This window comes from Vipera ursinii (genome assembly GCF_947247035.1).
Source record: "Vipera ursinii genome assembly, chromosome: 1".
Taxonomy (NCBI): domain Eukaryota; kingdom Metazoa; phylum Chordata; class Lepidosauria; order Squamata; family Viperidae; genus Vipera; species Vipera ursinii.
In genome coordinates this window covers 329,123,213-329,137,318 of record NC_139512.1, presented here as the reverse complement: position 1 = coordinate 329,137,318, position 14,106 = coordinate 329,123,213, and the positions used below count along the sequence as shown (strand labels likewise).

The window sequence follows — 14,106 nt, the reverse complement described above, 5'->3', positions numbered from 1 at the left end:
TATGAACCTGTATAGTTATTGGTTTTTGTTGTTCTGGTTTTGTATTGCAGAGGAGAGAGAGATTAATCCAAATTATAACCTATTGGAGGATTATTATAATCTGAATAAAAAATAGATAGCAAATTGCATGAATAAAATATATTTGAATTTTTAGGGCTGAGTCTGGAACAAGTTGATGTACTATGGCACTGTTTAGTTGAAGATTCTGAATGTTATGATGATGCTCTACACTGGTTCTTAAATCAAGTAAGAAGTAAAGATCAGCATGCTATGGGAATGGAAACCTACAAGCACCTTTTTTTAGAAAAGGTAAAGTGGATTTGATCTTTGCTACATAATCAGTTATCATTTCTATTGAGCACAAGCTTCAAAATGATAATTCTTTTTTTTTCCTTAGATGCCTCAGCTAAAGCCTGAAACAATTAGTATGACTGGATTAAACTTGTTTCAGCATTTATGTAATTTGGCTCGATTGGCTACTAGCGCATATGATGGTGGTTCAAACTCAGAGGTATGCAAATGTACTGAGTGACTGTTTCATTTTTTTTTTAAATTAACATATTTGTGGGGTCATTGATGTTTTCTGAGCTTGGTTGTTTTCCTGCAGATATTTCATTACCCAACCCGATAACCTCATCAGTGCTAGAAGTTTGTTCTCTGTTTATATATTAATGATTTGCCCTATCAATGTTAGTGGGAGTGTTCTTGGCGATTCCTCTATAAGACAATCAGGCAGAAGACTAGCAGACTGCATCCATGAACATTAACCAACAGTCAGAAGACATGATAAAAACTCCTTAATTTCAGATATGTGGACAGACTTAACCATAGCTTCTACTGGAAAACAGAGAGTATCCTAGATCAAGCTAAGTCCCAAAAAGGTAGAGAATTCCTGGAAGCCATCAAGAACATCTACATGTTGAGATAAACAACATCTACATGCCATTTGAAAGACAATCAAGAAGCCAAAAAGAAAAATAAAGCACTATATTTAAAAAGTGGATTTACCAAAAATCCCAGAGAATATACAAAACATCTTAAATGAAAAAATATCAATGATGGAGATGACAGACAAAAAAATGATAAGACTCCAGGCCCAGATGGATTACCCGCAGAGTTTTATAAAATGTCTACAAGACACTTTTAGTCCAATAATGAAAGAACTATGCATTGGAGCTACTAAATAGAAATATTAGGCAAGATACGGAAATTAAAGGATTGGAAATAAAGATGAAAAATACAAATTACAAGCATTTGCAGACAATTTGGTCTTTGTACTAGAAGAACCCCTTGAGACAAGCCTTAAGCTTATGAAAAAGATAAAAGAATTTGGAGAAGTGACAGGTCTGAAAATAAATAGAGAAAAGACCAAAGTAATAACTAAAAACCTTAGTAAACAAAAACAAAAAAAACATCGGAAAAAACAGGTCTTCAAATAGTAAAAAAAATACTTGGGAATCTACTTAACAGCAAGATGTGCAACAATAAAAGAAGACTACGTAAAATTATTAAAACAAAGCTAGACTTGGAAAAATGGAAAAACTTACAACTTTCAATGTTGAGGAGAACAGCAATAGTGAAGATGAATATTCTATGAAAAAAAATTTTTTTTGTTTCAAACAATACTTATAAAATTGGGGGGGAATTTTTTGATGAACTAAACAAATTAATACTGAAATTTATTTAGCAAGGAAAAAAAGCTAGACTTATATAATTTTTCCATTTTGCTCTTTAACCTTTTTTCCTAGGGCTTTGCATTTTTTACTCTCAGATATAGTGCAGGTTATTGATGTATCTTTCTCCAATTTTGATACCACGCTTGGCTTCCTCCAATGCAGCTTCCTTTAATACACAGTGCATTCAGAAAGTATTCAGACTCCCTTCACTTTTATCAGTTTTGTTATGCTGCAGCCTGATTCTACAGTTGTTGAAGTTAATTTTTTTTTTCATTAATCTACACTCGGTACCCCATAATGACAAGGTGAAAACAGAATTTTAGAAATGTCTGTAAATTTATTAAAAATAAAAAGCTGAAATATCACATTGGCATAAGTATTCAGACCTTTTTCAACAATACTTGAAATTTAGCTCAGGTGCCTCCCATTTCTCTTGATGACCTGTGGTAAATTAAATGGATTGGACGTGATTTGGAAAGGCACACACCTCACAGCTGACAATGCATACTGTAGCACAGGGGTGTCAAACTTCAACAACTGTAGAATCAGGCTGCAGCATAACAAAATTGACAAAAGTGAGGGGTGTCTGAATACTTTCTGAATGCAGTGTATATTCACCATATAGGTTGAATAAATAAGGGGAAAGGATACAGCCTTGTACGCTTCTACTGGCCAGGCCCTAATGCAACAGAGGAACATTTGTACCACCATGCTTTATACTTATATCTGATTCTTACGAAACATGCTCCCTTTGGTTTTCAACAGACATGTTACCTGGTACTATTTCCAAATTATTCCATTTTTGTCATATTTGTTCGGATCACATTGTTCCAGAAATGCTGGTCTTTATCTAGGTGTTCATGAACAAATTTTGGGTCTTGACCTGTTATTTTTTCTGGATAGTTGAGGTTTCCTCCTGGCACACCTTTTATATAGATCTAATTTGTGCATCTTCTTTCTAATGGTAGAATGGACACTTTGACCTCAGTAGTGGTGAGAGCTATTGGAAACTCACATAATGAAATTCTGGAATACCATTTTGTGTGAATGCTCTCTGACTGAATTTGCTGGGACGGTGTGACTTGAGCTAATACGCAGTTGTTTGAAATCATCTCCACTTGTATATGATCTTCTAGACAGTGCAATAATTATCATCCAATTGTTCGGCAAATGTTTGACATTCTTTCCCACATTGATAGGCCTGTATAACATTTTTGAAGCCTCCAAATGTTCTTTTGCTCTAGGCATGTGACCACCCACTTCAACATTTGTACCTGATCTGATCCAAAATTAAATTACACAATGGACTATAAAATTTAAATGATGCATATTATTTGTTATATTACATTCCTTTACCAATATTGTTGAAATGAAGATTGAGTATCCCTATATTGAAATATATTGAAAAAGTAAATTATTTCAATTATGTGTACTTATTTTCTCATATCACTGTGTGCTTTCCTTTGGTATAGAATAAAATCCTTACCAGTGCTACTGATAAAGATGTGAGAAACATATGGTAGATAATTTTACTTGACTCTTGGATAGAAATAATCAACTGTCAGTAATAGTAGTTTTTTTTCTTTTTTCTTTTACAGTTGTGTGGTATGGACCAATTCTGGGGCATTGCTTTAAGAGCACAATCTGGAGATGTGAGCCGAGCAGCTATACAGTACATTAACTCCTATTATATTAATGGTATGAGAACTTATTTGAAAATTCTGAGCTTAGAATTCCAAACAGAATAGTTTAAATCATTACTTTTTTTCTTATGGAAATAAAAAATAAATATTTCTTTAATCTAGGTCATTTATTTTTAACTCTTTTAGGTAAAACAGGTCTGGAGAAAGAACAGGAATTTATTAGCAAGTGCATGGAAAGCCTAATGATAGCATCTAGTAATCTAGAGCAAGATTCTCATTCCAGTCTTACCATTATTGAACGAGGACTTCTCATGCTTAAAACTCATTTAGAAGCTTTTCGGAGAAGGTAAACTATTTCCTTTATTGTTTTATCAAAAAGTAGTATTTCAGGAAAAATGACTGGCAGTTATGAACATTATTTTTGTGATCTCAATATTAATCTGTTATATTTCTAACTGCTTATATTTAGGATTTTCAAAAGAAAATTCAGAAAATTTTGTTACAAATGCAAAGTAGATTATTTTCAAGGACTAGGGGGTGAGGATGGGATAAAAGATCCTAGGGAGAGAGAGAGAGAGAAAGTTGCCTGTGATATAAATCATCCTAGTTTGGAAACATCCTTTGGTTTGTTATGTAGTGTTGAGCAATCTACTTTTAAAATAAGGTTGAAACATTGAGTTCATGAAATTATCTTTATAGTTCTTTAGACCCTGACAAGTTCATAAACATCACAAATCCTAAAATACCAAGAAATTCATAGTCATTTGTCTTTGTATATGAGCTCAGCCTATTAATTTCACTTTGAACAGGTAGATATGTACATTTCCATACATTTGCTTAGATACATTTGGTTTTTAAAGAAATAGTTTGGCATTGATTTCCCTTTTTATAATGTTTTTTCTTCAGGTTTGCATATCATCTGAGACAATGGCAAATAGAAGGCACTGGTATCAGCAGCCATTTAAAAGCATTGAGTGATAAACAATCACTACCTCTCAGAATTGTTTGTCAACCAGCTGGACTTCCTGACAAAGTATGTTTTAATTTGCTTTCACCCCTACGTTGCTTTAAATCTCTCGTCTTATCTGAGAAATAAATTTAATGTACAGTATGTTCTGTTCCAGATGACCATTGAAATGTACCCAAGTGATCAGGTAGCAGATCTAAGAGCTGAGGTTACGCATTGGTATGAAAATTTACAGAAAGAGCAGTTGAATCAGCAAGCACATCTGCAAGAATTTGGTCAAATCAGTAGAAAAGGAGATTTCCCAGGTATATTTTAAAGTAGTTTTCTGATTAAAACTTTACTGATTTGCAATCCAATTTGAGTTGGGTGGTAGATTTGATTTTGTCTCTATTTTCAGATCGTGTTCATACAAAAAAAAAGCTGTTGTGTTTTTCTCAAGTTAGTACATGAATGAGTGAGGGGGTGACTAAAATAATAGAATATGTATTATTTCTATAGTTCTGTAAAATGATTTGTCATATGTTTGATGGATAGAGGAGAAGGCGAAGTACTGAAAACAACTTTTTTTTTTTCATTTGTAGGGGGTCTCATGGGTCCTGTAAGAATGATTTCTTCTGGACATGAACTAACAACTGACTATGATGAAAAAACACTTCATGAATTGGGATTTAAAGATATGCAGGTATTGATAAATATTCAGAGCTGATTATAAAACATACTATGGTGATAAAAAATGAGCAAATGAGCCTAAGTGGAACTAAAACTCACAGTCCCACGGTTTCTGGGCCAACATCTTAAACATTACAATTGGTACCTGCAACTCAGTCACTAAACAAAGTGATTGCTAAGTAGGAAATCACATGACCACAACTGTGCTTTTCTTTTCCCCACTCTCCTGTCTTTTGGAGAGCTCACCCCAGTGGCTCTGGGAATAGCAGGCTCTAAGCTAATCATTTTCACACTTTTGGCTTTTGTTTGCTTCCTAATCACCCCCCTGCCCTTTGGAAATCTCACCTTTACCCTGAGATAATTAACAAAAAGGGAAATAATGTTTGTATTTACAGTAATTGGAGGAAAGTGATTATAAAAGAATAAACAGACCCAAAATGGGGAACACACATGGAAAGCAATGTGTTGCTATTGGCAGCTGCATGCTACACAGACAGCCCAGTAATTCCCCATTGTGGGCAGGCTTACTCTCTGTTAATTGCTCCCTTGCTAATCTTTGCACTATGCAAGGGGAGGACAAGATGAATCAAGCACAGGAAACATTGCCTAGTGAAATCGCTGTTCCCCCCCTGCCCTCACAGAGTATAACATTGGGGAGGAACGAATTACAAGAGAGCAAATATGCACAATGAGAAATACACATTGAAAGCAATGTACTGTAATCTCCTCTCTCCAGTTTCTCTGCTGGGCAAGGATAGGAAAGAAAATCAAAATAACAGGTCAGGTATGGGACAATATATACTAATTGTAACTGTGATCACATACCTGACTGAAGGACACTGTGAAGGTCCTAAATGGGGCATTCGTCATAAAGTTATTTTTTCAATACTGTCATACCTGGAGTCAATAGGTAGGTGAAGACTACCTATAAATAAAATATATCCTGTCAAAAAGGCTTACCTTATTTTAGCAGAAAGTTCTGTTAAAGGTGCAGAAAGAGATATCTGTTGGTCAGCTGGAAAATGTAAAACACGGGAAGATAAAAGTTTTGGAAATGCTGTAAAACCTATTTAAAATTAACATAGTTAGTCCTTGCTTACCAGCCACTTGTTCAGTGACTATTCAAAGTTATGATGGCACTGAAAAAGGAAGAATTACAACTAGTCCTCAAAAGTTGTGGCCACTGCTGTATCCCCCATGATCATGATTGCAATTTGTGTGCTTGGCACCTGGCATGCATTTATGATGGTTGCAGCATCCTACAGTCACATGATTGCCATTTGTGAACTTTACAGCTAGCTTCTGACAAGCAAAGTCAGTGGGGAAGCCAGAAAGTTGCAAGTCGCAGTCACATGGCGGCACCACACTAGTTTTCTCAGTATGGGTGACTTTCTGATTTATCTGAAATGATAATATTCCGTTGTCTTGTTTCTTCTATCCATATGATACTCATACACAGTGCTTTTTTTGTAAAAGAAAAAGGTGCTGGAACTCACACATGTCATATAACCTGCCTTGCCTACCCTACAAGGTTCCATCCAAAAAAGGTGCCGGAACTCCGTTCGGAGCGTTCTATGACAAAAAAAGCCCTGCTCATACAACTTACAGCATCTAGCTAATTTGTCCATTGCCAGCAAGAATTCTTGTGCTTTGCCAGAGGACTGACTGATACCTTTCCTTCTCCCTTCTACATGAACAACTTTCTCATGGCCCTAGTCAGTGTGTTGAAGGCATACTTTTGGTACCAATATACAGATACCTTTATAATAATAATTTCCTTACTTTTTTTAAAATAAAATTATCTTCACTTGTAATTTCAAGATGGTCTTTGTGTCCCTGGGTGCTCCAAGGAGAGAGCGAAAAGGGGAAGGAGTTCAGCTTCCAGCATCCTGCTTGCCAGCACCTCAGAAGGACAACATCCCAATGCTCTTACTTCTGCAAGAGCCTCATCTTACTACCCTGTTTGATTTGCTAGAAATGCTTGCCTCCTTTAAGCCTCCACCTGCAGAAGTGGCTATGGAAGATAGTGAGGTAACTTTCATCAAGGTTCTCTCCAGGCAGAGGTTGTGCTCGTATCTGACATATTCAGACATGATTCAACCTGCACAACGTGCTGTTCTGTGCTGTCATGCCTTCTACCTTTGATTAGAAGTTATTTGTGCTCAAGAACAACAGTAATAACTAGATTTTAATTGATACAAATATAATACTATAGTTAAAATACTATATGGTATTGTAATTTAACATATTGAAAGAATAAAGAAGACAGGGTCACAAGAAAATTAAGTCTGGTAGAAAAAACTGATTGTCTTTTTGAATTCAGCATGAAAAATTTTATTAGAACATCTATTACAATCTGTGTGACAAAATTGTTGTTATTGTAATTAATGTCTGTTTTTATATATGCATGATACATTTTTATCTGTGTCTTCAGAGTGCAAAATGTGAAGAACTCCACCTTCATGCAGAAAATCTATCAAGGCGAGTTTGGGAGTTGTTAATGCTACTGCCTACATGTCCTAATATGCTTCAGGCATTTCAAAATATTTTAGATGATCAGGTGAGCAAAAAATATCTCTTAAATATTTGCAGTTGATACTTGAAGTTGGAAATGCTGCATATAGTTTAAACTTGGCATCATAGTTTGGAGGTTGGGGATTCAAATATCTGTTACTATTCATATGTCTTGAGAAGGAGAGAAACAATTATTATGACATTTGGAAGGCTGTATGTGTTGCCAGTATTGGTACCACAGAGGGTCTATGACACAGGTCGGCAACCCGCGGCTCCGGAGCCGCATGCGGCTCTTTGAGCCGTCTCTTGCGGCTCCCAGCCGCCCGGTGCACGCGCACCTCTTCCAACGGGCAGTGGTGCGCGCGCACCTCTCCAAATGGAGAGTCACCTATAGGTGAGATGGATGGCAATCAAGTCAAATAAATAAATAAGTAAAATAAATAAATAATTCCAGGTCGCTTTTGGTTGTTCAAGACCACTGTCATGCATATCTTACAACAGCTTTTTAAATTATAGCAAGTGGTCACCTTTCATTAAAGCTACAAAAGTATAAATGAAGGTATATTGCTGACAACAGCAAATCATTTTACATACCTGGAATAATTTTGTGGAATGGACAATCCAATTTCATTTTATTCAGTTAAGCATAAACTAAAATATAGATAGTAAATAGTGGAAACTTCAAAAACGGTCACCTATTCAGCATTTTCCGTTTTCCTTTAATATAGCTCTAACTGTAGAAATCTCTAGTGCAGGGCTTTTCAACCGGTGGTACACATACCACCAGTAGTACACGAGCACCTGGTTGGTGGTACAGGGCGAGTGTCTTGGTTGCTTTCTCGCTCTCCCCCCCCCCCCCGTTCCACTCCTTCCCAGCTCGGTTGAAGAAAACATGCTGATTGGTGGCAGCCTGCAGGAACCCTACCGAACATGCCCTGCAGGAGAGCACGCGAAGAGCGCAGGCGCAGAGTGAGGACCCGCCCTCCCCAGGGACTCATTGTGCAGCAGCCGGATTGACTTCTTCTCGTGCGTGTGGGCCAGTGGGATCCATGTCGCCCTTCCCTCCCCTCTTCTTACTTCACAAGCAAGCGGGAGCCTGATAGGTGACAGAGCTGTCCACTCCCTCGGTAGGAAGGGGGTGTCACGGCCTTGAGTACCAATATCACAACTGCCCCCTCCTTTCTCTCTCTCTCTCTCTCTCTCTCTCTCTCTCTCTCTCTCTCTCTCTCTCTCTCTCTCTCTCTCTCTCTCTCTCTCGGCCTCACTCTCTTCCATCTTCTTTTCCTCTCTTTGTGAGTTTACAATATCCCTCGCGGCCCTCATGTTGCCTCCCGGGGTTCAAAACTTTTTCCCCTCTCCTCCGACTTTATGGAGGGGAAAGCAAAGTGGCCAAACTGCGCCCTCCCTCCTGGAGGACCCATCCCATGGCAGCAGGATCGAGGCTCACGTTGTTTTGCTGATGCACGCCAAGAGAAGCCAACAGAGCGCGGGTGTGGAGAGAGAAATGCGCCCGCCTGACTCCCTCTCCCCCAATGTTTCACAGCATTTAACCTTTCCCCATCTCCACGACGGCCGACCTTCCCGCCAGTCACTTTCCCCTTCTGGGCCGGGAGAAACGCATGGCGTTGCTTGTATTGCGGGCTTAAGTCTGAAACAGCTGGGCTCTTGGCTGACTGATTGCCTTTCTGATCGCAGGGCAGCAAGTAAGGGCTGTTCTCTGCTCTGCATCCCTGTGCAGAGCCTCTCCGTGAGACAGGCGACAAAGGACTGGCTGAGGGAGGCGTCAGGGGAGGCTTGTGCCGCATGGTTATGGCGCAAGCCAAGGGACAGTTGGCAGAGGACAAGGCAGAGTTGGCGGGGCGAAGTTTAAAGAAATCCCCTCCAGAGGTGCACAACAGCAGCTGAGCCGTTCACCGTCACACACACACACCACTCCAAAACAGCAGAGGGGGACCAAGCCTACCCTGCCCATCCCATCCACCTTAGCACAGCAGTCCAGCTTGGGAGGGGAATGAAAGGTTGCTGATAAGGAATGGCCTGGGGGGGGGCGCTGAGTTCCAGCACCTTTTTTCTTACATAAAAAGCATTGCGTATGTATATCCTTTTTTTTACTCTTTCTATCCAAACATAGCCGCCTTCCATTCTTGTAACATGCTGTATCCCCATAGCATTCGCAAAATTATCTCCATAAGTTCCCTCTTTTGTGAATGCCACATTATTCTAAACATACCCCTCTTTCCTTAACTCTCCTCCCTCCCTTCTTTTCATCTGTCACCAAATTTCCTTTCTGCACCTCTGTTCTTTTCATCCTATTTCATTCCTCATCTGTTCCTTTTTCATAACTGTATTTGTACACAAATAGCAACAGGTTGTCAACCATTTATGCAGGCTCACACCTTATTGTCACAAAGTGTATGCATGCATGAGCAAGCACACATATGCTTTATTTTTATCTTGCATGGAAACATTTGTTGTTCCATCAGAGATTCAAGAAGACACATAGTACCATTTACAAGGATTGATGGGTAACTGCCCTTACTGCACATTCTTTCAACATATTATAAAAACCATGTATTGTCAACAATAACAACAAAAAAATGCCTGCATATTTATGTGTGCTTTTTCATTCATCAGACACTACTGTAGCTTTTGTAATTTTCACCTACTTCCTTTCCATTCTCTAAAGACAATAACATTTTTGACAACATGTATACATACCATGTCATTGGATTATGAAACATAGTGCAATGCATTGTACACTTTATATGGATTCAGACAGTTTCACCTCAGGCCAAAGGAATAAATATCACACATGGCACACAAACAACCTTCCTTCTTTCCTAGACTAACTGAACCCTAGTCAAGACACACTGATGTGTACGTGCGCACACGCACACAGAGAGAGAGAGATGTACATCAGTTGCGGCCCTATCTAGACTGGGATGCCCTGTGTATGGTCACTCATGCGCTCGTGACCTCTCGTTTGGACTACTGCAACGCTCTCTACATGGTGCTGCCCTTGAGGACCACTCGGAGGCTCCAACTGGTACAGAATGCAGCCGCGAGAGTCGTGTTGGGAGTTTCCCGATACTCCCATGTTACACCTCTACTCCGTGAGCTGCATTGGCTGCCAGTTGTCTTCTGAGTGAGATTCAAGGTACTGGTAATGGTGTTCAAGGCCCTACATGGCATGGGTCCGGAGTTCCTTAGGGAGCACCTGCTGCCGGCATCAACTTCCCTCTGCCCTGTGCGTTCCCACAGAGAGGGCCTCCTCAGGGTGCCACCGGTCAGAGAATGTCGATTGGTGGCCCCCAGGGGGAGGTCCTTCTCTGTGGGCCCCCCCGGAGCTATGGAATCGGTTGCCGGTTGAGCTCCGGATGGCGCCCGACCTCCGCTCCTTCCGACCCGATCTGAAAACTCATTTGTTTGAACAAGCCAGCTTGGCCTGATAGGGGGTGGGTTGGGTTTTTTATTGCTCTTAATATTTGTATTTATCGTTTTTACTTGGGCATTATGTTTAATTCCTTTTAACTTTTGTATTTTTTGTATTTTATACATCTGCCCTGTTCACCGCCCTGAGTCCTTCGGGAGAAGGGCGGTATATAAATAAAATTAATAATAATAATAATAATAATAATAATAATAATAATAATAATAATAATAATAATAATAATAATAATAATAATAGCTTGGTGTCGTCTGCAAATTTGATGAGTTCCCCATCTATTCCCCTATCCAAAGAGCACTGGACCCAGAACAGAGCCCTGGGGCACCCCACTACAAGGAAAGAAGGAAGGGACAATGGGAGAGAGGGAGGGAAGGAAGGCACCCACCCCAGTCCCACCCCCTCCACCAGAGACCCACGGATCCCCCTCCCACAGGCACCCCTCAACCTGAGTGATGAACTGGCCGCGCCCCTCCCCCCCCGGCCATTGACTTTGCTTGTCAGAATGTTGCAAAAGGTAATCACATGACCCTGGGGATGCTGCAACAGTCATAAGTGTGAAAAATGGTCATAAGTCACTTTTTCAGTCCTTTGTCGCCTGTAACTCTGAACAGTCACTAAGTGAATTGTTGTAAATCAAGGACTACCTGTACTTTATCATTTTTTTCCTTTTGTTTTTGGTCACGTTTTTGACACCTTGCTGGGCGACTGGTGGTACTCGGATAATGCCTTATCCTAAAAGTGGTACAATGGGTGAAAAGGTTGAAAAGCCCTGCTCTAGTGAACCATAGATTAAGACAGATTTTTAATCATACATTCAACATGAGTCAAATTATATTCAACAGAGGGTATAATTAAGACATGATTGTATATAAATAAAAGTATATATTCAAGCTTGTAGTTGATCCTCTCTTAAGACTTTATCTAATCTTTTTTATTTTTTAAAGAGTAATGATGGATTCAGTTGGAAAGATCTTTTAAGAATAAAAAGTGCCCATAAGCTTCTGTATGCCCTTGAAATAATTGAAGCGCTTGGAAAACCCAATAGAAGAATAAGACGGGAATCCACGGTAGTATTTTATTTTTCAAAATTTTGTTTCAAATAGATTTGTAAAGTTGCTTTTATAACTTATTCTTCATGATCATTATGTTTTTGTCATTGATTTTAGGGAAGTTACAGTGATCTTTACCCAGATTCTGATGATTCAAGTGAAGATCAAATAGAAAACAGTAAAAACACTTGGAGTTGCAAGGTTTGAAATTATTATATAAAAATGCTGTTCTGGTGGTATGTGTCTTTGTTCACATGTGTCTGTACTTTTACTTTTTGATTTTAATTAGAAAATGAGATATTGACAAACAACCACAGGTTGCGTTTTGTGAATAAATCCTTTCATAAAACAAAAAAGGAATTGTTCTTTATACAATAATGAATTGCTCATTTCTAATTTAAATTTTCATGAATTTGTAATGGTTGTAGAACATAAGGAGAGTGGGGCACAGTCAAGTAAAAACAGAAAATATATCAAAGTTTTAAAAAATACGAAAAGCTGAAATATATAAAATGTATTTAAAGTAAATTTTAAAAAAGTCTAAACAAATCTTTAATGAGTAGGAACATTAAATGGCTGTAGGGAAGCATAAAGGATTGTTTGTGGAAGACTATATCAAATTACAGACCATTCTAGTATGGCAAACACTTGAGGGAAGGGCATGACATCATGTCAGACTAAAGGCCTCTGGTATTTAGGTGGTTCAAGCTTAGTTAAGTATGCCATAGGGGAGGTAGAGTATCTGTTGGACTCACTGGCAGTAAAGTTGGTGTCCTGGTGCTCTGTATTGCTATTTGATGAGTGTTTTGGTCTGATAATATCCCATACTTAATAGAAGACCTGGAGAGAAACCCAAGTATGAAATTTTAGTTGCCACTGCTTGTTTCCATATGGATTGACAGTCGTCACTCATAATTAGTGCAGGAAGGTCAAGGGGAAAAATGAATAGTCTAAGCTGAATATGGTCATTTTAGCTTCCATTTTCATGAGGCCTTTCTTTAATTGAAGGGCGTCATTAGAGACACATTTTGGGATTTGAAGGGCTGATCTTAGAAATTTGGATTATAAAAGTTCTAATAATGGAAAATAGGAGAAGGAGTCCAACTGAGCAAAATAAACTTGTATTATTGGCTTGGCTTTGAATAATTTGAGTGCTGCCATGATATTGTGGCTATTTCTTGTTGATTTAAGGATATAAGGTTGGCAGATAAACTCCTTCATGCATATTCAGCAAACATAGTTCTCATGGGCTTTCCTACTGCCAGAAGAATGGTGAACTGCTCCCAGGAATTTGAAACAGGACATTTATAATCTTGTGGCTCTTGGATCTTTTGCCAAATGCTATGATTAGTTTTCTGATAATTGAGTACCCAGTTGAGCAGAATTATGTTAGTGTTCTTGCTGTTCTTTGAAGCCAATGGGTGTTCCAGAAAGTATTGCTGCGGTATCTTGATAGAGTAAAACAGAGATGTATCCCCCATCAAATTTGGGGGAGTAAAAATTCATGTTGATATAGAATAAGAATGGAGCCAATATGCAGCTTTGCTTGATGCCTTTCTCAGCTTCACTGGGGTTACATCTTATATTGAATGAGGTTCCTTTAGGTATCATACATATTAAATGAAGTAAAGTTTGGTAAATTGAGAGAGTCTACAGTTTTTTCCACAAATTAGCTCAGGATATGGAATCAAATGTTGCTTTGAAATCTATAAAAAGAGCATAAAGAGAGGTTGTGTTGCAGAAAGTATTATTCTGTGAGATGATGAACTATTAGTGGTGGATTCACTTTCCCTAAAGCCAGTTTGCTCCTTTGCAAATGTTTGCTTTTTCCATCTATTCCTGGAATTTCTCTTTGCCAATGTCTTGAAGGAGGCTCATTGGTCTATAATTAGCAGGGTCATTTTTTTTCTTTTTTGTATATAGGGACAATGATTGCAAGTCCCCAGTAGTTTTTGATGAAGATAAACAGTAAGGCCAGAGGTTTTGATGAAGATAGGTTGTAGGTTTTGATGAAGATAAACAGTAACGCCAGAGTACAGGCAAAGAATTATTCAATTATCAGTGGGAGGTTTTTGTACAATAACACGTTTGTACTTGTTTACTTACTTATTTTCCTTGCTGATCCTTCTATAATTTGATT

The 14,106-nt window shown here is 38.6% G+C and overlaps 1 protein-coding gene across 2 annotated transcripts in view; it reads left to right on the top strand.

Annotated features, from left to right (window-relative positions):
* USP34 (ubiquitin specific peptidase 34) overlaps positions 1–14,106 on the top strand; it is a 152,890-nt gene that overhangs the window by 73,347 nt on the left and 65,437 nt on the right. The window contains exons 22-32 of one of the 2 annotated variants that reach the window (XM_083348413.1): positions 155–309; positions 398–511; positions 3,275–3,374; positions 3,506–3,665; positions 4,226–4,352; positions 4,444–4,591; positions 4,868–4,968; positions 6,777–6,986; positions 7,390–7,515; positions 11,862–11,984; positions 12,084–12,167. In XM_083348413.1, the coding sequence (XP_083204539.1) occupies positions 155–309; positions 398–511; positions 3,275–3,374; positions 3,506–3,665; positions 4,226–4,352; positions 4,444–4,591; positions 4,868–4,968; positions 6,777–6,986; positions 7,390–7,515; positions 11,862–11,984; positions 12,084–12,167 (1,448 nt within the window). Of the gene's footprint in view, positions 1–154; positions 310–397; positions 512–3,274; positions 3,375–3,505; positions 3,666–4,225; positions 4,353–4,428; positions 4,592–4,867; positions 4,969–6,776; positions 6,987–7,389; positions 7,516–11,861; positions 11,985–12,083; positions 12,168–14,106 lie in introns of both variants that reach the window. The other variant, XM_083348412.1, reaches the window with a different exon arrangement.